General features: G+C 62.3%; 3 protein-coding genes across 4 annotated transcripts; 1 reads left to right on the top strand and 2 right to left on the bottom strand.

The window, feature by feature from the left end:
• Positions 1–776: 776 nt before the first annotated feature.
• Positions 777–14018, bottom strand: CHLRE_02g141886v5 (uncharacterized protein). The gene is made up of 23 exons (XM_001700432.2): positions 13494–14018; positions 12627–13121; positions 12343–12425; positions 11299–11470; positions 10844–11113; positions 10560–10637; positions 9930–10291; positions 9617–9741; positions 9208–9470; positions 8811–8994; positions 8319–8639; positions 7715–8049; positions 7325–7528; positions 7046–7157; positions 6866–6897; positions 5900–6760; positions 5640–5720; positions 3383–5365; positions 3166–3207; positions 2921–2991; positions 2700–2744; positions 2270–2453; positions 777–2035 (listed from the first exon to the last, which is right to left on the bottom strand). Exons 1-23 carry the CDS (start codon positions 13845–13847, stop codon positions 1973–1975), a joined length of 6720 nt encoding a protein of 2239 aa, XP_001700484.2. The 5' UTR covers positions 13848–14018; the 3' UTR covers positions 777–1972.
• Positions 14019–14128: 110 nt separating this feature from the next.
• Positions 14129–16794, top strand: CHLRE_02g141866v5 (uncharacterized protein). 2 transcript variants are annotated; one of them, XM_043060118.1, is made up of 2 exons: positions 14129–14937; positions 15762–16794. In XM_043060118.1, the coding sequence occupies exons 1-2, from the start codon at positions 14814–14816 to the stop codon at positions 15809–15811; spliced, it is 174 nt and encodes a 57-aa protein (XP_042927881.1). In that variant the 5' UTR covers positions 14129–14813; the 3' UTR covers positions 15812–16794. The 2 variants fall into 2 exon arrangements, with proteins under 2 accessions (XP_042927881.1, XP_042927880.1); XM_043060119.1 differs by having other exon boundaries at positions 14279–14937.
• A 12-nt stretch (positions 16795–16806) lies between these two features.
• Positions 16807–23838, bottom strand: CHLRE_02g141846v5 (uncharacterized protein). The gene is made up of 15 exons (XM_043060116.1): positions 23461–23838; positions 23040–23210; positions 22695–22759; positions 22220–22287; positions 21687–21740; positions 21317–21403; positions 20952–21031; positions 20300–20378; positions 19921–20001; positions 19567–19621; positions 19144–19199; positions 18737–18841; positions 18152–18193; positions 17495–17602; positions 16807–17052 (listed from the first exon to the last, which is right to left on the bottom strand). Exons 2-15 carry the CDS (start codon positions 23081–23083, stop codon positions 16945–16947), a joined length of 1032 nt encoding a protein of 343 aa, XP_042927879.1. The 5' UTR covers positions 23084–23210; positions 23461–23838; the 3' UTR covers positions 16807–16944.
• Positions 23839–24871: the final 1033 nt, after the last annotated feature.

Here is a 24871-nt window from a genome sequence, read left to right as displayed (position 1 = left end):
GGCACCGTGGGGGCACACCAAGATAGGGCAGCCTTCTACTAGGGGACGAGTCATTACGTGGGTGGGTGAGCGTGATGAGCGTGGGAGAGGGCGCTGGGGTTTGGCGTGGGGATGGGCCACGTTTTGCCATGGAGCCATAGAGCCGGTGCTTTTTCAGCAACGTCGTGTTCAACGTGGCAACAGCAACCTCACCCCCCACACTGTACCAGGGGCACATCCCGTGCGGCGGAATATTTAGCTGTGCCGGAGCCGAAACATAGGCTGGGGGCAACAGCAACCTCACTCCGCATGCTGTAACAGGGGCACATCCCGTGTGGCGGAATATTTTGCTGTGCCGGAGCCGGAACGTGGGCTGGGGGCAACAGCAACCTCACCCCGCATACTACAACAGTGGCACATGTTGTGCGGCGGAATATTTTGCTGTGCCGGAGCCAGAACGTGGGCTGGGGGCAACAGCAACCTTCCCCCGCACGCTGTTGTTTGTGTGGTGTGGAGTTTCTGTTTTGAGATGGATGCACGGCACGAATGGGAGATTGAGAGATTGCTGACACGGCCTGCCACACCCCTGGCTTGAAACGAACCGTGCATAAGTCGGGGGCGGAGCCCCCGGAAAATTTTTGGGATGAAAGATGCGGTGGCAGCGGGTTTCTGAAAATTAAAGATGCCCTATTTCGGAAATCTGTCACTGGCGCCGCGCCTGCCTTCTTAAGATACGAGCACTGGCTTTGAGGAATTGGGATAGGAACGGCGAGGATTGGAACCCGGACCTCAGGGATTGGGATTGGAGGTCGCGGCACAAAGGATAGCAAGTCGGTCTATCCTGGGGTGACCAGAGGATCGGTAGGATCGGTACCCCATACCACCCCTCCGCCTGGGGCAAACTCCTACCGCAGTATTAAGACGCCGCATTTTTGTAGGTACATAACATCATTGCGTTAGACAGAGGACTAAAACATGGAGTGGCACCCGCAATCTTGGCTCAGTCATGAGAGAGAATAAAACGAGCACTGCCAACCCGGCATGTAGGCTAGGAGGAGCAACGTGATTACTATATGCCTGCGGCACGTGATACGTACTGAGGCCAGAGATCTCGCTCACACGTTTCGAGTTGCACACACCCAACCTGTTACACAAACAGATTGAACATGGGCCGACATCTGAACGGCTGCTGAGGGCCATGGGCAAGTAATAAGGCCATAGGGGGGGTCCATAGTGTCCCGCCCCGTCCGTGTCATTTATGTCCGCCCTCCACGCGCGCAAAACGCTCTGCTGGTAACAGCACCGCCACACACGCACCGTGCAAGCCATGATACACAAACCCGCGTAAACATGTGCACTCAAGCTACTAATAAGACTAGCCTACTTCATGACAGTATCCAAAATGGTATATGATTAAGCTATGAGAGCAATGCTCATTTTGTTTCAGCATCTCAGTATATCTCAAGGATTGACTGAAGCTGACACCGCCTTCAGAGCATACCGCTCTGGGGAACATGTTTATTGATGATAAGTCACATCCGGCGCATGCACCGTACACACTTATTGGCCTCATACCTCATACCGTACCTTCACTCATCCTGTGCCACCCTGTGGGCAGCCTTCATTGTTGCCAACCAGCCTGGCGCGCCGCTTGGGATCACGTCTCATCAACACATGGACAAGAGCGCCACCGACCCCCGTCCGCGTCCACTAGTTCATACACAGTGCATCCGTATTGCCATGATAGTACACAAAGTTCGACATTGGTTATTTGCACCGCACACATTTATTTGCGGACCACATGTACATATGGTGACGCCGTACGCCAGCCATGCGGCATGTGTTCTTTCACTCGCTGCAATACAAACGCACGGCCCATCGTCAATTACTACACTGCTTGTGGCACTGCCAGCTCTGCCGATTGCCTCTCGTCTCTGCGCGCCGCCCTTCCATGTAGCATGTCCCGCCAGCTGCACGCCTACAGCAGCGGCTGCTACACCTGCGTCGTCCGCTCGATGAAGAGCACCACCGCCCCCAGTGCCGGTCCCAGAGCCTCCTGGATGTGGCATACACGCGCGTGTGTGCACAGCAGTAGTGAAAGAAGCGAGGTTGGAGATGTACGCGTATGAAACAATGGTGCGTCTTATAAAAAACAGTCAACACATACAGATCTACTTCGATGCATCAGCATGAGATGCATCAGCATGAGATGCATCAGCATGAGAGCGCGCCCTCAGCAAGCGCCCACCGAACGACCGACCGACCAACCGCGCGGCTGCCAGCCACCCACCTTCAGTAGGGCGGTGACGCGTCGGCCCGCCTCCGCCGCACTGGGACGCCTCGCAGGGTCTGTCTCCAGGCACTCTGCCAGCAGCCGGGCGGCGGCGGGCGGCAGGTCGGGCGCGGCGCGGCGCAGCAGCTCGGGACCGATGGGCGACATGCGGAAGGCTCCATGGAAGGGCACGCCCGCAGCCCTGCGTGCGATTGCAGGCATGGCAGGTATTGCATGTGTTCCGCGTATCGGCACTGCGCGCATGTAGTGAATTAAGCAGGGCGTATAACTAGGCGTGGTCTGTGTGTGTGTGTGTGTGTGTGTGTGTGTGTGTGTGTTTCAACAGGGACACTCAGGGCTGAGGAAGCCAACGCTGCTCGCAAACTGAACACGCAAATTAAACACGCTCTCTCGAGTACCCGCCCAACATACCCTCGCACTCACGCACCGCATTGACACGCCGTGCAGAAGAAGCCACAGCACCACCCCGAAGCTGCGAGAGTGTGTATGCGAGGAGGCAGCATGGGGGCATGTGGGTTGGGATTGCCGCACGTACGTGGGTGTAAACGCGCGACATACCGTAATGCGTATGCTTCCCTTTCTCCCTTATTATGCTTACACTCACTCGCCCACCCGGCCCCGCCCCATGCCACCCGCGCGCCCATCCACCTGTACATGTCGGCCGCGGGCGACAGCCGCCCATGCATCACGACCTCCGGCGCCGTGAACAGCGGGGTGCCCTGTGCGTGCAGTGGTGAGCGGGCGCCAAGGGCTCAACACGATGTGCAGATGCTGCCGTCAGTTACACCGTGGTCTGTATGGTCGGAGGGCTCATCTACCGTAATCAAGGAAGCGAATTACCGGTGCGGTTGTTACCAGCAGGCACTTGCACACAATCAAACAAGCGCGCCCACCTGGTAGACGTTGCTTATGTGCGTCTGATCATTCGCTTGCATCTGTTAAGGTGATGCACAAAGAAGCAGTAAAGCACACCCTATGCATCGGTAGTGAAATGACAACCACAAGGGAACGCGTAGGCTGCACGCCTGCGCCAGCCCCCCGTCCCTCCTCCCCTCCTCCCCACTTCCCGTCCAGCCCTTTCTCCCACCCATGCCCTCCTCCCCTCCTCACGTGCATGGACAAGCCAAAGTCACTGATCTTGAACACTTGTCCCATCAGCTCAGCCGCCGCAGTCATAGCCGCCGGGGAGGCCTGCTCCACGGAAGTTCGGGCCGCCGTGGCACTGCTCACCACCCGACCGCCGCCGTTCACGCCACCGGCCATACCACTGCTGCCGTTCGTGGCCCGAGCCTGCCAAAACAGCTGCTGCAGAGAGGATGTCGAGCACAGCGACGCGGGGCCTGCTGCAGGCGGTAACGGCGGCGCAATGGACAGTGACACCGATGCGGCGGCTGGCGCTACTGCCGCCGCCGCGCTGCCACCGAATGAGTTCAAGGAGTGCCGCTGCTTTTGCGGTGGCGCCGGCAGGCGGGGCGCTTGGAGCGCTGCTGCTGCCTGCGCGGCCACGACGGCGCCGCGCGCCATGCCGGAGTAGCCGGAGCTGTCCATGCTGTTACCGTATCCGCCGTCGCGGCGGCGGCTGCGGATGCTGTCGCTGATGGGGCTCCAAAGCGCAGCCGTCACACCGCCGTCATCGTCGTCGGGCCCGGCCGCCTCCGCAGCCGTCGTCAGTAGGAGGCCGTCCCCCCCCGCTCCGTCGCCTACACAACTCAAAGCTTGGTCCGGGCCAAGGGGCCCCTCTGCAGGCCCGGGACCCGGCAGTGGCGCCTCTCCATCAGCCGCAGCGGCTTCTGCTGCCGGTGCAGCTGGCTCCTCGCAAGGTGATGACAAGCATGCGCGGCGTGTGGACGATGCGTCCAGCTGCGGCTCGTGCTGCTGGTGCAGCTGATCCTGACCCTGATGGTGGTTGTGTGAGGCCGCCATGCTGCCTCCCTGTGAGCCTGCGGTGGCGGTGGCGGTGGCACCATAGCGGGGGGCCCACCCCACCACAGACCCTATCCGCGGGGGCGATTGCTGCCTAGGCTGGCTGCTCCGCAGCTCGTTCAGGAAGAATGACACGGATGAGGTGGACGAAAATGAGGCTGCGCCGCTGTGAGTGGCAGCCATGGTGGTGGTGATGAGGTTCGAGGATGCGGTGGGATCCATGGTGCTCATCAGCAGGGTGGTGGTGGTAGCGACGGTGTTGATGGCGGTGGCGTGACTGTTTCGCATGGTGGCTGAACACGGGGCGCCGTTGCTGCCGCCACCGGCGCCGCCGCCGCCGCGTGAATGCTGCAGTTGGCTTTGTGCGCCCCCCTCAGCTTCTGGTGCAGCAGCAGAGGCTCCCTCCATTGCCTCTGCAGGGGCCGCGGCTGCCGTGGCTGGGCTGGCGCTGGTGCTGTAGCAGGTGTCGTCATGGCGGTGGTGCTGGTGCTGCCGCTGCTGCCGGTCGTGCATTCGGCCGTGCATCAGCTGCGCGGCGCGTGCGGCATCCTTCTGTGCATCCTGCTGCGTCTGCTGCTGCTGCTGCTTCCCCCCTGCAGCCAGGGGGGAGGGGCAGGCAGTGCCGCCGCCACCGGCAGCTGCGGTGGATGCCTCCCGTTTGCCATGAGCAGGTGCTGCCGTCTGACCTATTGGAGCGGGCGCACCGCCGCCTCCGGATCCAGCTCCCCCCCCTTCACGGCCGTCTAGCCGGACTGCCACCGCTGCCGCCGCCTGTACGGCTGCTATCACACCGCCCTCCAGGTCTAGACCCGCAGCAATGGCAGCAGCCGATGTCGCCGGTGAAACCTTTGGGGACGGAAGCGACAGCGGGACAGGTGAAGCCACTCGCATGACTGGCCTGAAACTATCCCTATTCCTTCCTCGCAGCCCGCCACCACCGCCGCTGCTGCTGCTTGCCAACAGCGCCCGGACAACCGAAGCGCTGTCTGGCGCCGCAGCCGCAGCTGCCGCACCCGCTGACAACGACATAGACGCCATCAAATGTGCGGTAGTGAACGCCGCCGCGGCGGCCTCAGCGCTGGCCTCCGACGCCGCAGACGCCACCATCGCCGCGGCGGCAGCGACGGGCAGCACCGGTGACGCCTTCTTTAGCAAGATGTTGTTCTCGTTCTGCGTGTGCAATACATTTGTTGAGTAAATGCAGGTATTGTCATACATTCACCAGTTGCGCCCTCGGGCGCTCTCCGGCCACACGTACGCACAATGTGTATACACACTTTGCTCTGCATTCCCCGCCCAGCCATCGCCGCCAGCTGCGGCTGCCCCGTCCCCGCCCCCGCCCCCGCCCCTGCCCCGCCCCGCCCCGGCCCCGCTCCCGCCCCGCCCCCCGCCCCCCCCCGGCCCTGCCCCGCCCCGCCTCGCGCCGCCAGCCACAGCCACTCACCAGGTCTCCGTGTATGACGCTGCAGGCGTGGAGAAAGGCCAGGCCCGACAGCACGTCCCTCGCAGCCATCAGCGCCAGCGGCTGCGGGCAGGTGCACACGTGAGCCGCACATGCATAAACCACGCACATACATGGCGGGCTATTGATGACGTGATGAAGAGGACCCTAAGAGAAGCAGCCCCGTACAGCAGCCCCGTACAGCAGCCCCAGACAGCAGCAGGTAAAGTAAGCGCTGCTGCCAGCAGGAATCGCGCGCTCACCAGGTTCCGCACCCTGGGCGACCGACCCTCCACACTGCCGCGTCTGCTGCTGCTGTCGGTGCTGTTCCGGCCACTGCCGGCGGCCGCGGGCGCCGCAGCAGGCGCCGCAGCAGCGGACGGCATCAGCGGCAGCATGACACGGCTGGGGGCGCCCGCATCCGTCGCCGCGCCGCTGCTGCCATCGCCGGCGGCGGCGGCGGCGGCGCTCCCGTTACCCTCGTCTGCTGTGGCATCCAAGTAGGCTGGGAGCAAGAGATGCAACAGCCGCTGCTGCTGTTGCATGATGCCGGCGGCGCGACCGCCGCCGCCGCCGCCGCCACCTCCACCACCACCAACACCACCACCAGGCTCGGCGATGCCGCCCGCAGTTGGTAGCGCTGCTGCTGCGGCTGCGGTGGTGCCACCGGCGGCTGTGCCGGCGCTGCTTTCGGGCCTTGCGGTGTTGCTGCTACCGGCGGCCAGTTGCGCCAGGCGATGTGGCGGCGGCTCAGAGGCGAACAGCCCCATCAGCAACGCATCCTTGAGAGTGCCGCCCTCGCAGTACTCCATCACCAGCCGCAGCCGCACCGCCAAGGCCGAGTCGTCCTCATCATAACCATCCTTGCCATCGCAAGCAGCTGCCGCCGCCACACCGGCAGCGCCACCACCGCCACCGCCGCCACCACCGCCAGCCGTGAGCCAGGCTGCTGTAGGCCGCTGTTGTGACTGCTGGTGCTGCAGGGTCTGAAGGCCGTTCGGCAGTTGCTCCAGGACGTAGTCGTAGGTGGTGACCAGGCAGGGGTGCGACAGCGAGCAGGCGATGGCGACTTCGCTCGCCAGGCGCTCAAGGCGCCGCGAATCCGACACCAGCTGCAACACCGTCTGCAGAAATGGATGGGCGAGGCGGGCGGTTGGGTTGGGTTGTATGCCCGAGCCCAACAAATAGGTCGCAGCAGTCCAGTCCCCAAGATGTGCAGCTTTGCCTACCTTAACGGCAGCGGGGGCGCCTTTCCAGTCTCCTGCGGGCGGGAGGACACACGCGCACACGTTCTACGATCAGCAAGGAGGGGCATACGTATCGCACACATATACTGGTTACGGGCGGTAAGATTCATAGCAAGGAATCATGTTGCAAAAAGCCAAATCCATACCATAGCCCCCACTCACCTAGCACCACCACGCCATATGCCCCCCTCCCCAGCACGCGGGATGCAGCCCTGGTGCCCTTGCTGCTAGGGTTGGATGCCGTTGGCGCGGCTGCGGCGGCTGACACGGCCACCTGCGCAGCAGCAACAAATTACACTCGTTACAAGCGGGACATGCTGACACAGTTCACGAGCCAGCAACCACGTGGTCGTACATGGCTAGCAGCGACGGCCAATGTGACGAAACGGCCCCAGAATGGCAGTGATCGCGTACGCAGCTACAGCCGCCTCGCCTACCCACCTTGAGCTGCTGTATGCGGTTCTCCAAGACTGTACAGGCAAGTGCAGCCACGTCCGCGGTGGCAGTCGCCGCCGGCGGCAGCAGTAGGGCGGCAGCAGCCCCTGTGTCGCCGCCGCCGGGGACTCCTGAAGCTCCGGCTGCATTCATCCAAACGCCACCACCGCCGCCACCACGACCGCCCATCACGATGTCAAACATAGTAGTCTGCGAAAAGGTTGGATATACGTGTGTTGGGGGCAGGCAGAGAGCGTGTGTGCCGTTGCGCGTGAAGCTTAGAAAGGGCGCTACCTGCTAGCCTAGATGACAGCCGCTCGATCGAGCCACACGTACATGGTTGTCAGGTAGAATAATCCCTGCATCCTCACATGTACATGCCATTGAATAACTAACCTGTTGGCTAGCCGCGGACCTGCTGCCTCCTTCACTGTTCATGGTGAAACGACACGCGTAGCCAAGGCTATTAGCCCTGCTGAAGCCGCCGCCGGGGGTTGCCCCCTCACCACCGGTTGCCTCAACGCCGCCGCCAGCGGTTGCGGCAGCGGCGGCGGCGATGTTGCCCAATGCTGCCACCGCTGCAGGTGGCTGTGCGCGCTCATCGTCGTCGTCCGGAAGGGTAATGGAATGGGGGTGCGCCGCCGTGGCTTGAAGCGCGTCGGCGCGAACCTGCCGGTGGTCGGCAGCAGCCGCTGGACCGTTCCCTGCTGATGCCGCTGCCGCTGCCGCATCTGCGAACAATGCGGTTGCCACCAGGTAGGGGTATGCGTCAGGGTATGCGAACGCGGCGAGCCCGCCCAGCATGTGGGGCCGCCTCTATTGAGCGGCATATGCGATCATTGCTTCATTGTATGGCATTTATTCTCCTCCTGTTGTTTGAGGTACGGCCCGTGGTTTGAGGTACGGCCCGTGGTTTGAGGTACGGCCCGTTCATGGCTTGCTTGAATGAGCCAGCAGACCTACCAAAATCTAGACGACCTGCCAAAACCCAGTTACATACCTGTCCCGCTCGAGCCGCCACCAGGCGACAACGTGGGAGTGCAGGCCAAGTCGCCATTGTCTGCGCTACAGCCCTTCTGCTGGGACTGTTGCTGCAGCCGCCGCCTGCGCCGCCGCCAGGCCGCTACCGCTGCGCCGCCTGCCAGCAGCAGGAGCAGTAGCCCGGCAGCGGCGCCCACAGCACTGCCGATAATGACGCTGGATGTGGACGTGCTTGATGACGGTGACGTTGTTGAGGACGGCAGGGGTGTGGGTGTGGGCGGGCCAGCGGAAGTAGTTGTGTTCACAATCCATGCCACGTCGGACACCACAGCCGCAACCACTGCACACAACGTACACACACGGTGTGTCTTGCGTTCGGCGTTGAGTGGATGGGGTATGCAACATGATACACATATATAGAGGATGGTGCATTCTGGCACATGCGCTCGCCGTGCGCTGGAACTCAATAAAACATGTTTTACATAGATGCAGGAAAGCAATGCCCACTTACGTGTGACTGGGGAGCACGGGCGCTCATCTTGCTTATCACCGCCGGTGCTGCCGACGCTGCCACCCACAGATACGTAGCTGTTGTAGATCGACATGCCGCTCCAAGTTGCAGATGCGATTTTCATGACGTTGTTGGTACTGGTACTTGTAGCGTTCGCATTGATGACAGAATCCAGCAATGTGACCTGTTTTGTACCAATGGCGCGATCACGCAAAGCACAGCGGTGATGCCAATGCGCGCTTACTTGTTATGCTTACTTGACACGAGACGACCCCCTATCGTATCCTGATACCAACCATGCACTGGCAGGCACGGAGTACAGTTGCTGCGCATGCATGCCAGCGCCCATCCACTTGAATGGAATACACGCATGCAGCTAGCCCACCCACCCACCCACCTGGCCGACCGCCTTCATTTCGCTCCGCAACAGCACGGCAAGGGCGGCAGTCAGCTGGGGTGGGAAGAACGCAGTCGCCGCTGGTGGCAAGGCAGCCCCGCCTGCGGCGCTGTTGTTGCCGATGCTGTCGGCTCCCGCCAAATCACACGCCATCTGCCTCAAAACGTAATGGCTGTTGCTGGCGCCGCCTGTCGCAATGCCTGCTGCCGTGCACACATACTGGCCCGCTGGCAGGTTAAAAGACAAGAGGAGCCCGAGCAAATCTGCATGCACGAATGAATAGCACGCAAAACTCAGGTCATAGTATGCGGATACCGTTCACGCAAGAACTGTAATCCTGGTGCTGTAAATGCTGTAAACTGCTGCAAACCCACAGCGCTGGCCTGCATGTCCACATGCATTGACGCACCTGCTGAGACCTCGAGACTGCAGTTATAGACGGCGATGCTTCCAGTAGGTGCGCTACTGCCGCCGACGCCGCCAACGCCGCTGGCGGCTTTGCTCGCGCCAACGCCGGCAGGTTGCGGGTTGCAACTGCAAGTAAGGTGGAGGGGGTGGGTGGGGGCACCAGCAGACGCACACAGCCACGGTAAGCATGTGTGCCGATACATCGAATGGTAGTCTCATCAGGAGCGAAACACACGCCATATACATGCCCGCCCAATGCTCCCGTATCAACCCCGCATTCGCGGACCCTGCAACCGCACGCACGCACCACGCACCTGCTTTGCCAGGACATCAAAGCGGGATACGGTACTGTGCTACCACTTAGATTCCCGCCACCGGCAGTAGCCCCGCCGCCGCCACCATCCGTTGCAAGCGCCGCCGCTGCAGCCGCCAGTACCGCGGCGCGAGTGGCGTTCAGTTCGACCTGCTGCCGCTGCAGCCAGCCCGGCGGCGCTGCTAGAAGTCCCGCGGCCCGCAACCGCATGAGCGTGATGCCGGTGCTGCTGCTGTTGCTGTTGCTGCTGCCGTCGGTGGCCGGCTCCAGGAGCAGCAGTGGCAGGTTTGCTGCGTCCAGCCACACGGGGGCGCCGGTAGCGGGCCCCACCAGCAGTACCGGGTAGTCCAGCACCAGCCCGCCCTGTGTTCATGTGCGGACATGGGGGGCTGCAAGGTTGAAACATACGCAGATATGGGGGGCTGCAAGGTTAAAGCATACGCAGATATGGGGGGCTGCAAGGTACAAACATCTGCAAATATGCAGGGGGGGTACTTGCTATTCCGATTATCGAGTAAACGCCTTGCGCGCTTGCAGAATTTCTTTCCTGGTGCACTCCTGCTACATGCAGGCACAGCCCTACGCCCCGCCTGACCGCCTCATTGCTGCGCAGTGCGTGCACATCGCTCACCTCCGGCCAGCCACCGCAAACGGAGAGCGTAATATTGGCGAGGAGGAAGACAACCCGCGGTCCGTCGGTCCAAGGCTCCTGCGTTCAGCAGCAGACAGGCGCGGTCACAGCATGCAGGAAGGGTCGCATGCATATACAGCGTACAGTCTTGCAACGAGCTGAAAATCAGCAGTCCGTCAGGACCTGAGAACAGCTAGCTGCAGCAGTACAAAGGCAGCAGGGTGCGATCCCAATGCAGTCTGGCTGGAAGCAAGAAGGATACCGGGGCCAGGTTCCGCGCCTACCCGCAGCAGCTGCAGCAGCTGGGCCGAGGTCGCCGCCGCCGCAAAGCTGGATGGAGGCAGCAGCGGCAGGCCCGGCGGGCCGCCGCTGACGCCCGCCGCCGTGCCCGCCGCCGTAGCCCCTGCCGTACCCCCCGCCGCGACCGCCAGCAGGTCTGTCCACATGTCGTACTCGTGTGCTGCCGTACGCGACGACACGCTCGTGCTGGTGTTGTACGACAGCATGAAGGACAGACGCGACAAGCTGGACCGGCCCCCGTCCTCGTCGTCCACCTGTGGCGGGCGGCGGGTGACGGGCGGAGTGGGCGGGAAGGTGAGGAGTGACATTGGTATTAATAAGTTAGTAGAGCGCCCTAAGCGCTGTACGTGTCACACGCAGCAGTTCGAATACGGGCGGTGTGGTAGTGTCATCGGGGTGTGTGGCTCCCTGCGTACATGCAATCACGCCTGGCGCCTACCTGGCCCACTGGCGTGACGGCCGACGACAACCAGCTGGACTGGCCGCCGCTGCCGCCACTGGCCGTGTCAGACAGCCAGAGGGTATACCACAGCCGTATGAAGGCTGATTCGGCGGCTGTGGTCCCCAGCCATGTCCGCATGCCTATGCGCTGAATGCCCCGGGCGCCGCTTCTGCATGCATGGCAAGAGGTTGGGCAGGGTCGGCAGTGCATGGGTTGGTAGATAGGACTATAGGAGGCATAGGTAGCAGCCGAGGCCTCCCAGGACTTGATGCGCACGCACGCACGCCAGGGCATCTTCGGGAGCGGCGTGGAACAGGGCCCAATGCAGCCTCTCAGGCAAGACGGATTGGGCGTTGCCGGGGGTGCGTTCTCGCCGCGTGCGGCTGAAGACGGTCCCCGAATATCTTTAACTACCCTTTCCCGGGCGGGGATTTAGGGGGTTCAGGGGGGGGTGAGTACCAGCCCAAACTAACGCGGAGCACAGGCAGAGGCGACAGGTGCAAACGATAATACTTGTGGGAGGGGGCCGAGGCGTCGTGGAAAGGCAGGGCGAGCGGCACCGGCGAATACCGTCGCCGCCCGGGCTCGGAAGCTCGGGGGAGGGGGGGCGCCTTTTGCGGCAATTGGATGCCATGGGTGAGAACGCGGTTCGGGCCCTTCTCGCCAGTGGCGGCGGCCTACCCCTGGAAGGTGCAAGCCCTGCCAGGGCCCTGGCCAGGCCTCCCGCGCCGGCAAACACGGTGCGCAAGGTGCGCACAGCCCCCACGCGATGGCGCAAGCAGCCGCAATGGTGGGGACGGTTTGCGGCAGCTGGAGGCGTTGCAGGGCGCACGACGCCGGCCCTGGCAGGCCTCCCGCGCCAAGTTGCGCACAGCGATGGCGCAAGCCACCGAGGTGATGGGTTGCGTGCGTGCAGCATGCAGCTGTGCATCATGCCCCCATCACGCCGATGACACGGGGTTTTGCCTTGCACACCCCGCACCCCCGACCCCCCTCCAACCCGACCCGCACGCCACACACACAATCCATCAGCGCCCGCACCTGTCTGCACCCAGGTAGCTGTGCTGCAGCGACAGCAGCCCCAGCGGCCACGTGGAGGGCGGGCCCGAGGGGGCGTTCAGGATCTGCGGGTGGGTGCGTAAATGTGGGGCTGGTTGCTTGGAACCCAATGCACACGCAAGGGCTTTCCTGGTCAATGTGGGTGGGTGGACGGCGGGGCTAGCGGGGCGGGGCTGGTGACGTGCGATAGTGTGGCGCTGCAGCCCCAACCCCGCAAACGGCATCTCACAGCAGCCCGCAACCCTGGCTACACATGGTGCACCTACCTGCAAGTCCACCATCACCAGCACGGGCTGCGGCAGCCCCCGCCGCGCCGCGCCCAACGCCAGGTCGAACGCGTTGCGGCGCTGCCGTACATCCAGCTCCGTAGCCCCCGCCGCCAGCGGCCGCACCCCGCCCGCCAGCGTCACGTTGCGGTACAGCTCGACTAGGGGGCTAGCATCGTCGGGGTGGTCATCGACCCGTTGTGGTGTTGGCGAGGCGGGCAGGGAGATGTTGGCGCCAAGCGTCACGAGCACGCGCGTGTGGGACGTCTGCAGGTCCGCGAGGGCGGTAACCAGGTCGCGGCCGGTGTAGATGGTGGCGGTTCCGCATGGGGCTAGCTGCGTCGCTGCTGCAGTAGCTGCAGCGGTCCCTGCAGTGGGGTAGGGCTGCTGCTGCAGAAGCGCCTGCCAGCTGTCGGGGGGGCAGGTGATGTTGAGGTTTTCGGCGGAGGACGTGGCACCCCGGAGACGCGGGAAAAACAGGTAGGCGGGGCCGGCCTGTGGTCGGGGAGGGGGAGAGGGTTGACAACGGCCGTTGACACATGCAGGATTTCCACGTGCACCTAGCGCTGTACAAGGTCATGTGGCCTCAGTTTGTCAAAAGCGCCATGCCGTTTGACCCCTCTCCAAGACCGGCTGCATACCCGTGTGGCAGTAGGGTATAAAACACCAACAACAATTGTGAAGCCAAAAACACCACAATTGTGAAACGTTTCGAGCGAGCGTATCTCTTGAGGCTACCCCCCAGGGCAGCGAGCTATTTTGCCCTGGAACGCCATACGGTGCGCAACTCTAAGGCTTCAAATGCAGCAGCTTCCGTTGTTCGGTATACTAGGAAGCCTGCCCCATTCGCGGCCAGGAGCAGCTCACCTGCAGGCCTGCGACTGGCCATAGCCTAGAAACGTGTAGCGTGCATTCGGAAGCAGACAGGTTCCACAGCGCCGCGCAGCCAGGAAGGGAAATGGTGACATTAATAATTGTGACGCCGGGCGCCTTTGCCGCGGGCGCGTCTCGCAGCTGCCATATCCAGCTAGGCAGCCAGTTTGCCGGCTCTCGTGAACTGTACAGTGCGAACGCATCCGCATCTGAGGCGCTTGCGGTGCAGCGTTGCAGCGCACTGCCTGGGCCCCAAACGCATTCTACATTTGAAGTGATCGACTGCGATATTGTGGCATGGCCGAACGCTAGCAGCAAGGCTACGAAACTAACGACGCAGCTTGTCATGGTTCAGAAGCTCGAGCGTGCGCGGATGGATGTCCCATGATTCTTTATGTGTTTGATAGTTGCAACTTCGTTATGGTCTGACTTTCATGCCGAAATATATGCCGAGTGAGCGGAGAGCCCGCTACTTGCGATCTTCTACTGCTGGCAAAGCGACTGCAGATTGTTGTAGACGTAGGTTGTTGTTATCCCACATGCTGTGCAATAGTGCAAAAAAAATACTGAGGAGCGTACACACAAACCCAAGACTGCTCGCCCCAAAAAGCGTAGCTGTATCTAATGATATTATTCAGGAAATAACATGCATGCGCAGTCCCAGCATAGCAAGCGCGGCATCCAGGGCGAGAAGCGACATTTTGGTCGAAAGTGCGTTTGGCTTTGGCTTGGCTTTGGCTGTAGCATTATTGGTCCTTTTGTTCTAAGATTTCGATTTTGGCATCGTTCGTTTGGCTGCTTGTGGCTGGTTTTCGGTTTAGTTGTACTCGCTCAGGGCAGACTCTGCCCTGGTTGTACTATTGTTCGCTGTTAGTTGCGCTGTCATAACATTCATAAGATGCATGGGATCGAAATCATTATCATCAGACGCCCGTGTGCCCGGAGTAAACCATCAGTACCCAATCCTAAGATCCTAAGACAGCCAAATTCCGGGGTTGTGGTACACGTCCTGAGCTGCATCACACATCCCGGCCGCAGCCCATACCTGGCCCGGCCGAATAACCCCGACATGCATATCCAAATCCCTACCTCCCTCCGCGAAGTCCCCACTGCTGCCCCAGCCGAATCCCCAGTCTGGCGCAGCCGAATCCGCACCTGCCCAAGCCAGCTGACCTGCTTGGCTGGCCCTATTCCTTTGCCTGTCCACGCTTATGCTCCGTCGGGGCTCAGGAGCATCTCGGGCGCCGTCAGTGCTCGTATCTTAAGAAGGCAGGCGCGGCGCCAGACAGATTTCCATAAAAAGAGACAGCTGTTATGGCATTGTTGGGTCAGGTGGCGGCGGTGGTGGACCGGCGACTGTCGCCAGCCAAGTATGCCGCTCACACCCACGCCCGCCCGGTCGGTGTGTCCCTGGAGATCATGCAGCTCGCTGCCTCCGGTGTGTGGTGGCGTGGGGCTCCTGCCTTTGCGGCAGCATGTGCAGGCACGTCACGCTGGCTTGACCGTTCGGTGTGTGCTGGGGGCGTGTGGGTTACTGCCTTGTGTGCCGCTATGGACGAAGGTGGCGGCGGCGTGGCTGCGTAGGTGCCACCCGGCGGCCATGCCGCTGCGCGTGCCTGTTGCTGCGAAGTGGCGACTCGCGCGTTCTGAACAAACCAGTTTCCCCGGGCTGTGCAGCGTTTTTGCTATGGTGCTATGGCTTATTTGCCGCCCATGACGTTGGTGGCGCCGCCCGCCCCGGGGCCCTGGGTTTCCCATGAACCGTTGTGGGCGAATCCGGCGCTGTGTGAGAATCGTCGGACTTTAGACCAGGCGTTTGCAGACTTATTTGCCTTGCCGGGGCTCCCGTACGTGGGTCAGCTGGTGGCGGCGTCTGACCAGCTGGAGGTAGGAGGTGCGGGCGGCCTACGCCTGCCGTGCGGGGTGGGGCACCGGGTTTGAGGAGGCAGTGCTAGATTTGTATCTGAAGAAGGTGTGGCGGCTTGTGTTTGGGTGGGGGCCCCGGAGGGTGCTGCCGTCCCCGCTGGTGCGGCCCGGCTCGGCCCTGCAGGCTGCAGACCGCTTTGCGGCGGCGGTCGCACTGCTCCCCACCGGCTGGGAGGCGGCGGCGCGGGAAGCCGGGTGGCTCGTCGTGGGTGTGCCGCTTTCGTGCCGCTCCCGGCCGGAGACGTGCAACGGGCGGTGGCTGGGGCCCTGGAGCAGGTGGCCCGGGGTTTGGGGTGGGTGCAAGAAGGCCTTCTCCTGGTGAAGCACTCCGTGCAGGCGGGGACGGTGATGCAGCTGGGTCCCCAGCTGTCCGCGCTGCGGGCTAAACGTTTGCTGTGTGTGCGGGCTGCTGGCGTGTGCCGAAAGGGGGAGAGGCTCAGGCCGCTGGAGCCTTTATTGCCGGCACTGTGGCCCGTTGAAGTGGGAGAATCGCCACAAGGAGGCGCTGTGGCGGGTGGCAGCCAATGCATGTTGGGCTTTTCCGAAGAATGATCATCGCCGTGCGTCTGGAATGAGGATGCCTCTGTGCCAGGCTTGTGCAATGGATATGTGTGATGGGGAGATGGGGACCGCCGGCGCCGTTTCTGGGACTGCGTTGTGGCGCGGGCCATGGCCATGGGTGCCGAGCCGGAGTCGGGGGATGCGTGTTTCACGCATGCTGATCTTTGGTTGGTGCAGCTGCCTGCTGGGCTGGCGCCGCCGGTTTGGGATGTGGTGTGCCTGGCTGCGTTTCCCGTCCTGGACCTGGGTCGGCAGCAGTTGGTCATGGCTGGTGTACGCGCTGGGTCGGGCTTTGACATCCTCCCAGGTGCTGCGTATTAGTGTATCGGTTATCTCCGACTTCTGGGGTCGGCTGCAATCGTTTGACAGTCTTAGTTGGCATTCGTCCGCAAGGCTGGGACACGGTGCCCTCTCAGCACCCGTTCCTTCGCGCGGCGGGGTACCGGGGACTGCATGTCCCTGATGATGTGGACTCCCCGCCTCCCTCGCCTTGAACCTGCCTCTAGGACAACCGGATGGTAAACAACCCGCAAGCTGAAGTTTTGTGCAACTCGCCGAGCCATACATGCATGTCGACGCGCCTGCATGCCGCGGAAGGTAGCCCCAGTCCCGGAGGGTTGTGGGTCATCGGGGAGTTGTTAACTGTGCTAGAGGTTCGAAGGGAGGCTTGGGACTGCGTGGCCAGGGAAGCTAAGGTACGCGTGGAGGTATGGCGTGTGGGCATCAGGTAGGCGTGGTGGACATCGTGGCCATGCTAGCCCCAAGCCCTACGGGGGTAGACGTGGGGCCATCGTCCGTCTACCGATTTGCAGTCCGTCCTCCCTAATAATGACCATCCTGCGCCACTCCTCCTGCTCAGTCCGCCCGTCCTCCTTCAACAGTCGTTAACGCCTCATCACTCCGCCAAAGCAGTACATAATTACAGATTCATATCCACACTATCCTGAACTTCTCCTCATCAGTCCTTGAAGTCGTTGACGCCAGTGGCGCTGCAGCAGAAGCTGGCCTCCGCCTCCGCCAGGCAGGGGCTGGCAACCACCTTGATCAGCCGCTGCTCGCCCTTGCCCTGTTGGGAAGCGTGTGTGTGTGTGTGTGTGTGTGTGTGTGTGCATGTGTGTGTGTGTGCGTGTGCGTGTGCGTGTGCGTGTGCGTGTGCGTGTGCGTGTGCGTGTGCGTGTGCGTGTGCGTGTGCGTGTGCGTGTGCGTGTGCGTGTGCGTGTGCGTGTGCGTGTGCGTGTGCGTGTGCGTGTGCGTGTGCGTGTGTGTGTGTGTGTGTGTGTGTGTGTGTGTGTGTGTGTGTGTGTGTGTGTGTGTGTGTGTGTGTGTGTGTGTGTGTGTGTGTGTGTGTGTGTGTGTGTGTGTGTGTGTGTGTGTGTGTGTGTGTGTGTGTGTGTGTGTGTGTGTGTGTGTGTGTGTGAACACAAAACAAATGGAACAAGTTGGGATGTGTGTGTTTGTGTATCATCGGGAGAAGGAAAGTTTCCACTTTCCCACACACACAAACACACCTTGCGCAGCGACAGGCGGGTGGTGGAGGCGTGCGCCATCACGTGGCCGCCCACCGGCTTCTTGGGGTCGGACACAAACATGGCGCCGCCACCCGGGTCCGACACCACCTGGAGGGAGCGGGGGCAAAGGGTGGGAGGAGGGGCAGGTGGGGGCAAATAAAGGGTGGGAGGAGGGGCAGGGGGGGGGGGCAGGTGGGGGGAGGGCAGGTGGGGGGAGGGCAGGTGGGGGGAGGGCAGGTGGGGGGAGGGCAGGGGGGAGGGCAAGGGAGAGGGGCAGGTGGGGGGAGGGCAGGGGGGAGCGCAGGGGAGAGGGGCAGGTGGGGGAAGGGCAGGGGAGAGGGCAAGGGAGAGGGGCAGGTGGGGGAAGGGCAGGGGGGAGGGCAGGGGAGAGGGGCAGGTGGGGGGAGGGCAGGGGGGAGGGCAGGGGAGAGGGGCAGGTGGGGGGAGGGCAGGGGAGAGGAAGGGAGGTGGCATGCATACATGAACGGGGCGGGCGGGCACGAGGTCACAGGTGGACAAATGCAGTAACCCATACAGCACGAAGCCCTCCATGCACGCATTATATATTTCCGTGCCGGCGGCACGCGGAATCCCACAACAGGCGCGCGGCGCCCTCCCCCCCGCGTGGCCCTCCCTACCCCCACCAACCCCACCCACCTGGTTGGTCACCACCACCGCCACGTTGAACTCCTCGCTGATCTGTGATGGGCGTTACGCGTGATATGGGTTGTTGCATGGGGCTGATTGGAGCTTATTTTAGCATTGCTTGTGGCGGTATGCAGGATTTCAGTGGGCGGGAGGACAGGTGTGCTTTCGAGAACGTGGGATACGATGGGTGCGAATGTATGGGTGCGTGGGGTGCGTGCGTGTCGCGAGGATGGTGCGAGGATGGTGCCCATGTCGTGGTGTCAAACAAGCTGGTGCCAAATGTGTGGCAATGGGCGGTTACAACCCGCGCCGCGCCGCGGCACGCTGTGCCACGCCGCACCCACTTGCCGATACACCCGCTCCGTGTGCTCCCATACGTACTGCTCACGGCGCCAGTGGCGCATACATGCACCCACGCACCCCTGCACCCACGCACCCCTACAACCGCGCCCGCGCCCGCGCCCGCTCGTACATACGTAGTCACCCTCTTCAGCTTTGCCGGCTTTGCCTGCACCCGCACCCCCCCCCCCCAGCACCCGCACCCGCATACCAACCCAACCCTACCATAACCCTACCCTACCAAACCGTACGCACCTTCTTCAGCTTTGCCAGCACATTGTTCAGCTTCTGCTGCCGCTCCGCCAGCTCGCCGCGGCCGGTGTAGTCGGTGCGGAAGGGCGCAGTCAGCGAGTCCACCACCTGGAGCAGCAGCAGCAGCAGGCGCGGCATGTGTGTGTGTGTGTGTGTGTGTGTGTGTGTGTGTGTGTGTGTGTGTGTGTGTGTGTGTGTGTGTGTGTGTGTGTGTGTGTGTGTGTGTGTGTGTGTGTGTGTGTGTGTGTGTGTGTGTGTGTGTGTGTGTGTGTGTGTGTGTGCAGTGCACCGGGGGTTGAGAGGAGCGGGGATTGTGTCTACCAGCAGCCCAAACGAACCCAAGCCAAGGGGGTGGAGGTGAATTCCTCCCACACACACACACACAATCACTCTCTCACCCTCAAACTCACCAGGAGCCGGAAGCAGGCCTCCTCCGCCATGAGCGCCGTCAGCGAGATGAGCAGGTCTGGGCGGTGGGTGGTGATGGTGGGGGTGGGGGTGGGGGAATGGGGGAGTACAGAGGGGTTGGAGGGGGCTTGGGGAGTTGATTGGGGGCACGACATTATTACATCAACACAGACAAGGACACCAGCAATCCGTGCCGTGCCGCTCAAGCCGTCATTGCAGAGGCCCAGCATCGCGGGTGACAAAAGCACGACGTGCGCAATCACCAGCCATGCATGTTCCCCTGCGGCCCCAACCAGGCAATACGCAACTAAACCCGCCCTCACTCTTCCATACACATCACACCTTCACCGCTGATGCCTACCATCACCCTAAAACACCACACGAATGGCTAACCCCCCTCTCCCCGCCTGCCTTCCCTGACTCACCGGCCTGGTGCTCCGAGGTGTGTGCGCGCGCCACCACGATGTTACCCAGCACCGCCTGAGGGAATCGGTAGGTGTGTGCGTGGATGCGACGGGCCGAGATGGGGGTATATGTGATGGCGTGAGCGTGCTAGGATGGCGGATGAGAGCGTTTGTAAGCATCAATGCTTCGCGTGTCGGGTTAGGGTAGTTACGAGAGCTGTGTCGGCCGGGGCGCAAACACACACTACGCCCACACACGCACGCCCACAGCAGCCACTGCCCACATCTTCATCCAACCACCAACTGACACACTACGCTTACACGCCCTCGGAACCCTTAGCACCTACCACCACCATGCCCACATGCTGTACTCACGTCGGGGTCAAGGCCGAATCGCTCCGCGATCTGTTTGACCAGCTCGGGCCGAAACGTTCCCTCCGTGTCGATGAAGGCAGCCTGAGATTGAATTGAGAGGGAATTGGATGTTTTGCACCATTCCCAAATACCGGTACCATTCGAGTATGAAGCAGAGATGGTGCGGAGAAGGGGTGCCAGGAAGGAGGGCAGAGGTATGGCGTGCAGGTGTTGCAGGTGGGGGGAGTGGCAGGGTCTCCCCACCAAGCCCCCAACCTAAAAGAAAGCACAATGGGCCGCCTAGATCTGAACACGGCACGAGTGACCGCAGGTACTCGGATACCCCCTACTGCTTCCTAGCTCCCATTGTCCCTCCAGTCCCTCCTCCGCCCGCGCGCACCTTGCCCGAGCCGCCGCCCTCCTCCTGTGGCAGCTGCGTGGTCACACACAGCGTGTGTGCCAGCATGGTCTTGCCGCACCTGTGCCGGGGGGGGGGGGGGGGGTAGCCTTTCATGTATGTGGAGAACGGGGTGATGAAATCACTAGGGGGGGGGATCGGCAGGGTTGGGGGCGGGTGGAGGAGCGGTGCCCAGCAGCCCAGACAGCGACGAAGGAGGCGTGGGTGTGCGAGAAGGCACGTAGGTAATACGTACGCAGATGGACTCGCGGAGTATCTGAAATTGGATGCAAAATCGCAAGCGAAATGCAGAACGTGGCCCCATGCGTGTTGCGTCATCTATCGTGCAAGGCACCCTTTCCTGAGTACGTAGTCTCCCTGCCCCGCCCCGCCCTGCCCAACGCTGCCTGCTGCCCCTACCCGTACGTGGCCTTCCAACCCCAATCACACCCCGCATCGTGACCCGGCTCACTCCTCCCAGAACCCCCCTGACCCTCCCCGCTTTACCCAGCTACCCCTGCACGGCGGTCAGCCCCTTTTGCACATACCAGACGTGTGCTACGACCGAATCCGTTGCACAGCACGTCCCCTCAAACCCAGCACACAGCACACGGCACACACGCCACAGCCCCCACCGATCAAGCCGGTACCTCACCTCCACTCCCCGAACATCTCTGTCAGGCTCTTGGTCTCGAAGCCGCCCCCCAGCAGCTCGTCCAAAGCCGTGCTGCCCGTCTGACGGCGGTTGACAACGGCGGTTAGGCGGGGCGGTTGGGGTTGTTATGTTTGTTACCGTACCGTGAGGAAGGCTGGCGGCGGGTGACGGCGGCGGCGGGAGGTAGGTGGACAGATCGGGGAGGTAGGCAGGGGAACAGCCAGAGCCGGTGCACAACCCGCGGCTTACGTGTCAGCTACCACGCGCCCACACGCCACACGCCACACGCGTGGGCACACACGGACCAAGACGAACAATCGAACATGGAGACACCCCGTCCCTCCCAGTCGCGAATCGGCTCGCACCTTGATTCTTATGATCTCTCGCTCTCTCGCCTGGGCCGCCTCGGTGGCCGTGCGCCAGCCCGACCCCGGCACCAGCTTCCGCGCCACCTGCGTGTGTTTGTGTGTATGTGCGTGTGTGTGTGTGTGTGGGGGGGGATTGCGGTGCAGCAGTGCGGGTTCATGTGTGAATGAGACAAGCCCGCAACCACCGTGAAGACGGAAATGTTGGGAGCAGGCACCTGCTCTCTGCCCGCTTTCGTCTTCCCTCGTCCCCTCCTTCCATATCGCCCCATCTGTATCCCACGGCCCCGCCCACCGCCACCAAGTACGGTATCAACAGGCTTCGGCACCCCCGCCCTCCGTCCGTTGCCAGGTGGCAGCCCTCACCCACCTCCACCATCTTGTCGATCTTGGCCTCACTCAGACCCTTGATCTCCGCCAGGTGCTGTCGGTTGGTTGGTTGGCGGTTGATGGGTTGGCGGTTGGGGCGGTTGGCGGCGGTTGGGAGCGTGAAGAGTCAGTCAGGAAAGCAGCGGTTGGCGCGGGTGTGCATCAAGCAGCCGCGATCGACAGGACGCATGTCGCATACAGCCACACAGAAAGATGCACGGTCCGACCCACATCCCGACCCACATTGCAACCGCATCACACAGCTTCCCCCCAGTCGCCAAGTCCCTCCACTGATACGCCCATGGTCACCTCCCAGGCTGCCACACGCACCGCCGGTTCAATCCAGGGCAGGGTATCCTCCCCTGGCTCAATCGTATGCATGCAGCGGCTCACTACTCACATGCACACGAGCACTCCGAACTGCACCCGGGGGATTGTAACCCGGTGCCGCGCACCCGCCGCACTGTGCCTCTCGTGCTGATAGACGACACAAACCCGACCCACATCGCCCAAGCTCGCGCTACGACGACCCACCCGCTTCGGCACCATGAGCAGCGCCTGGGCCGTGTGCACACCGCCCTCCTTGGCCTTCTTTATGTCGGCTGGGGGGCGGGGGGGAAGGTGGGGAACATGCATTGGGATTGTGTGGATGAGTGGTACGAGTGTACGAGAGGGGCGCAAGGTGGGATGTGTTGGGATCATGCAATGTGTGGACGAAGGTACGTGGCCACATTTGTGCACGCACGCAGCCCTGCCGCGCCGCCCGTCCGTCCAACGCTACCAGTAGTCGCGTATCCACCCGTGGTGCATGCCACGCACGCTACCTCTGTCCATGCCGCGCCGCTGTCCCACCAAGACACCAACAGCAGCTCAGGCCACTTCGGTCTGTCCAACGTAACTAACCTCGGGGCTCACACACCCACCCAACACGCACCCACAAACAACATGCACGCGCCAACAACATGCACGCACCAACCCACCCACACCCACCCACACGACACGCACCCACCCGCGGATATGCCCATGGACTGCAGCTTGTCGATGGACTCGAAGTCATCCTCCACCGCCACAGCCCTGCCGTAGGACACATGCGTGTTCGGAGTAGTGTGGGGAGTGAGTGGTTTTGTTCAGAGGGCGTGCACCCGGTGACCGTGTCAACCCATTGCAGGCGGGCCCGTGAGGCGGGCCCAGTACGACTATTACCGACGTGCGTCGACTACACACCCCAGCACCAACCCCAACCCCGCCGCCGCCCCATCCCACCCAATCCATACATCCGCTCCCAACCGCGCCCCACCTACCCCCGGGGGCACCACCACATGCACATGCACACGCCAGACCACGCATGACTCACTCCTCCTGCACATGGGCCTCCAGCGCCGCCTCCGCCGCCGCCATGTCGACGCCGCACCTCTGCTACTGCAACAGCTGCGGCTAGATAGTGCAGCTACTGCGCGGTGTGTGCTGCTACTGCCGCCGGCCACTACTACCGCTCACTGCTACTGCCGCTCGATGCCGCTGACGCCTAGGTGAGCGAGCGAGGGAGGAGCGGGGGGCATGAGCATTGGTACAGGGGCTTACGGAGCATTGGTGCGTGGGTCGCGCGTGCGGCGGGAACGCCCCACTCCACACGAACACAACACCCTTTCGCGCCCTCTTCTTCCCCACGCGTGCAGCTGCCCTCCTTCCACGCGGATATCTTTCGTGACCCACGGCAGCGAAACGACCGCGTAAACGTGCGCCTCGGAGAGCGACACGCGTTTGCTTCTTCTCACCTGCTGTGGGACCTCTCTGTCGTGCCCTTGACGGCTCGATTACCTCAACAGCCAATAAGGGCCGTAGCAGCACGCAGCTGCAGTAGTCGCCAGCAGCCGCCGCGCGCAGGCAAAGTCCGCGTTCGTGCTCCGCGCTGCTCCGCGCTTTCCGCTTGCTTCCAAACTGCCTCAATAGGTCTGGTGGCTGAGCAGGGAGCGTTCTGTGCAAAGCCAGGGTGAAGCGAGGCAACGAAAGCGAAAGAACGAAAGAGGCCGCCGAGGCGGGAGTGAGGTTTGTTTTGGCGGGAAGGCTGCTGCGGCTCGCCCGTGGGTCAAAACGTGGTATTTCAAAAGTGCAGCTGTGCTTTGGCGATGCCGTCAATTCTGTGCACCGATAGGTAATGTTGTGGTGCAGTTTGGCTCTGGTGTCCTCGAGTACCTGCGCCCATCGCTGGCACGAGGCTTGCGTGGCCCTTGCCCCAGCAGATAGACCCGACCCTCCCCCCATCCTACGCATATTATTGCCCCTCCCCCTCCCCCAATACCTGTGCAATATATGATACGCAAGCACGCACGCATGTCACTTTGGGGCCGAGCCCCCGGAGCCAAGCGCTCATGACCTGTCCGTGCGTGCGTGCGTGCGTGCACAGCTGCCTGGCTGAGTCCCTGCTGGTCCTGCTGCTGTTCCCGTCCTCGAGCTGTCACAAGCCCCAACCCAACGGCACAAGAAAGGCAAGAGGTCATTCACAGCAGCTCCAGCGAGCAGGTGCCCTCCGCGTTCGCCGCGCCGCGGTACGGTACCGTACTCTCCCGGCGCCACAACCTTATTACTTGAAGCGCCAGCGTGTGTTGGGCCAGCGCTTGAAGAAGCCGGGCATGATATACGGTATTGCGAAGACGACACCGTATGACTTGCTGCAGATGTTGGTCACCCGGTCACCAGCCGGCCTTGGAGTGCAGCACCCAGAGCTTGTCGCCGGGCTTGCGCGGTGGGTGGTTGACGGTTGTCGCCCGGGTACAGCACTTCTTCTGGAATGCCTCCAGCCAATAACCCAACCAGGTCTCAGGGCCACCGGAGACGAGGTGCTTGCTGACCTGCTTGGTCCACTCAATGCACTACGTCTGACGCAAGGTCTCTCAGGCGATCGAGTGTGCAGCTACGCTCACCACGATCTCCCCATCCCCCTCCTCTGCGCACATGCGCGGCAAGTTGCGGCAAGGAGCAGAAGCACCATTCGGGGACCCACCTAGCTGCATATATAAAGTGTTGCAGGCGTTATAAGGCCCCCCCGGCCCGGGCCTCGGTTTCTACAAGGACAGGAATGCACGTCGTCGTGCTCACCACCTTGTAACCACACACACACACGCACACACACACAAGTTGCCAGTGCACGGATAGTGCAGCAGCGTGCGGCAGTGGGGCAGGCGCTGC

The sequence above is a fragment of the Chlamydomonas reinhardtii genome, chromosome 2, assembly GCF_000002595.2.
Source record: "Chlamydomonas reinhardtii strain CC-503 cw92 mt+ chromosome 2, whole genome shotgun sequence".
In the NCBI taxonomy this organism is placed as follows: Eukaryota; Viridiplantae; Chlorophyta; class Chlorophyceae; order Chlamydomonadales; family Chlamydomonadaceae; genus Chlamydomonas; species Chlamydomonas reinhardtii.
This window is presented reverse-complemented; position numbering and strand designations above follow the sequence as displayed.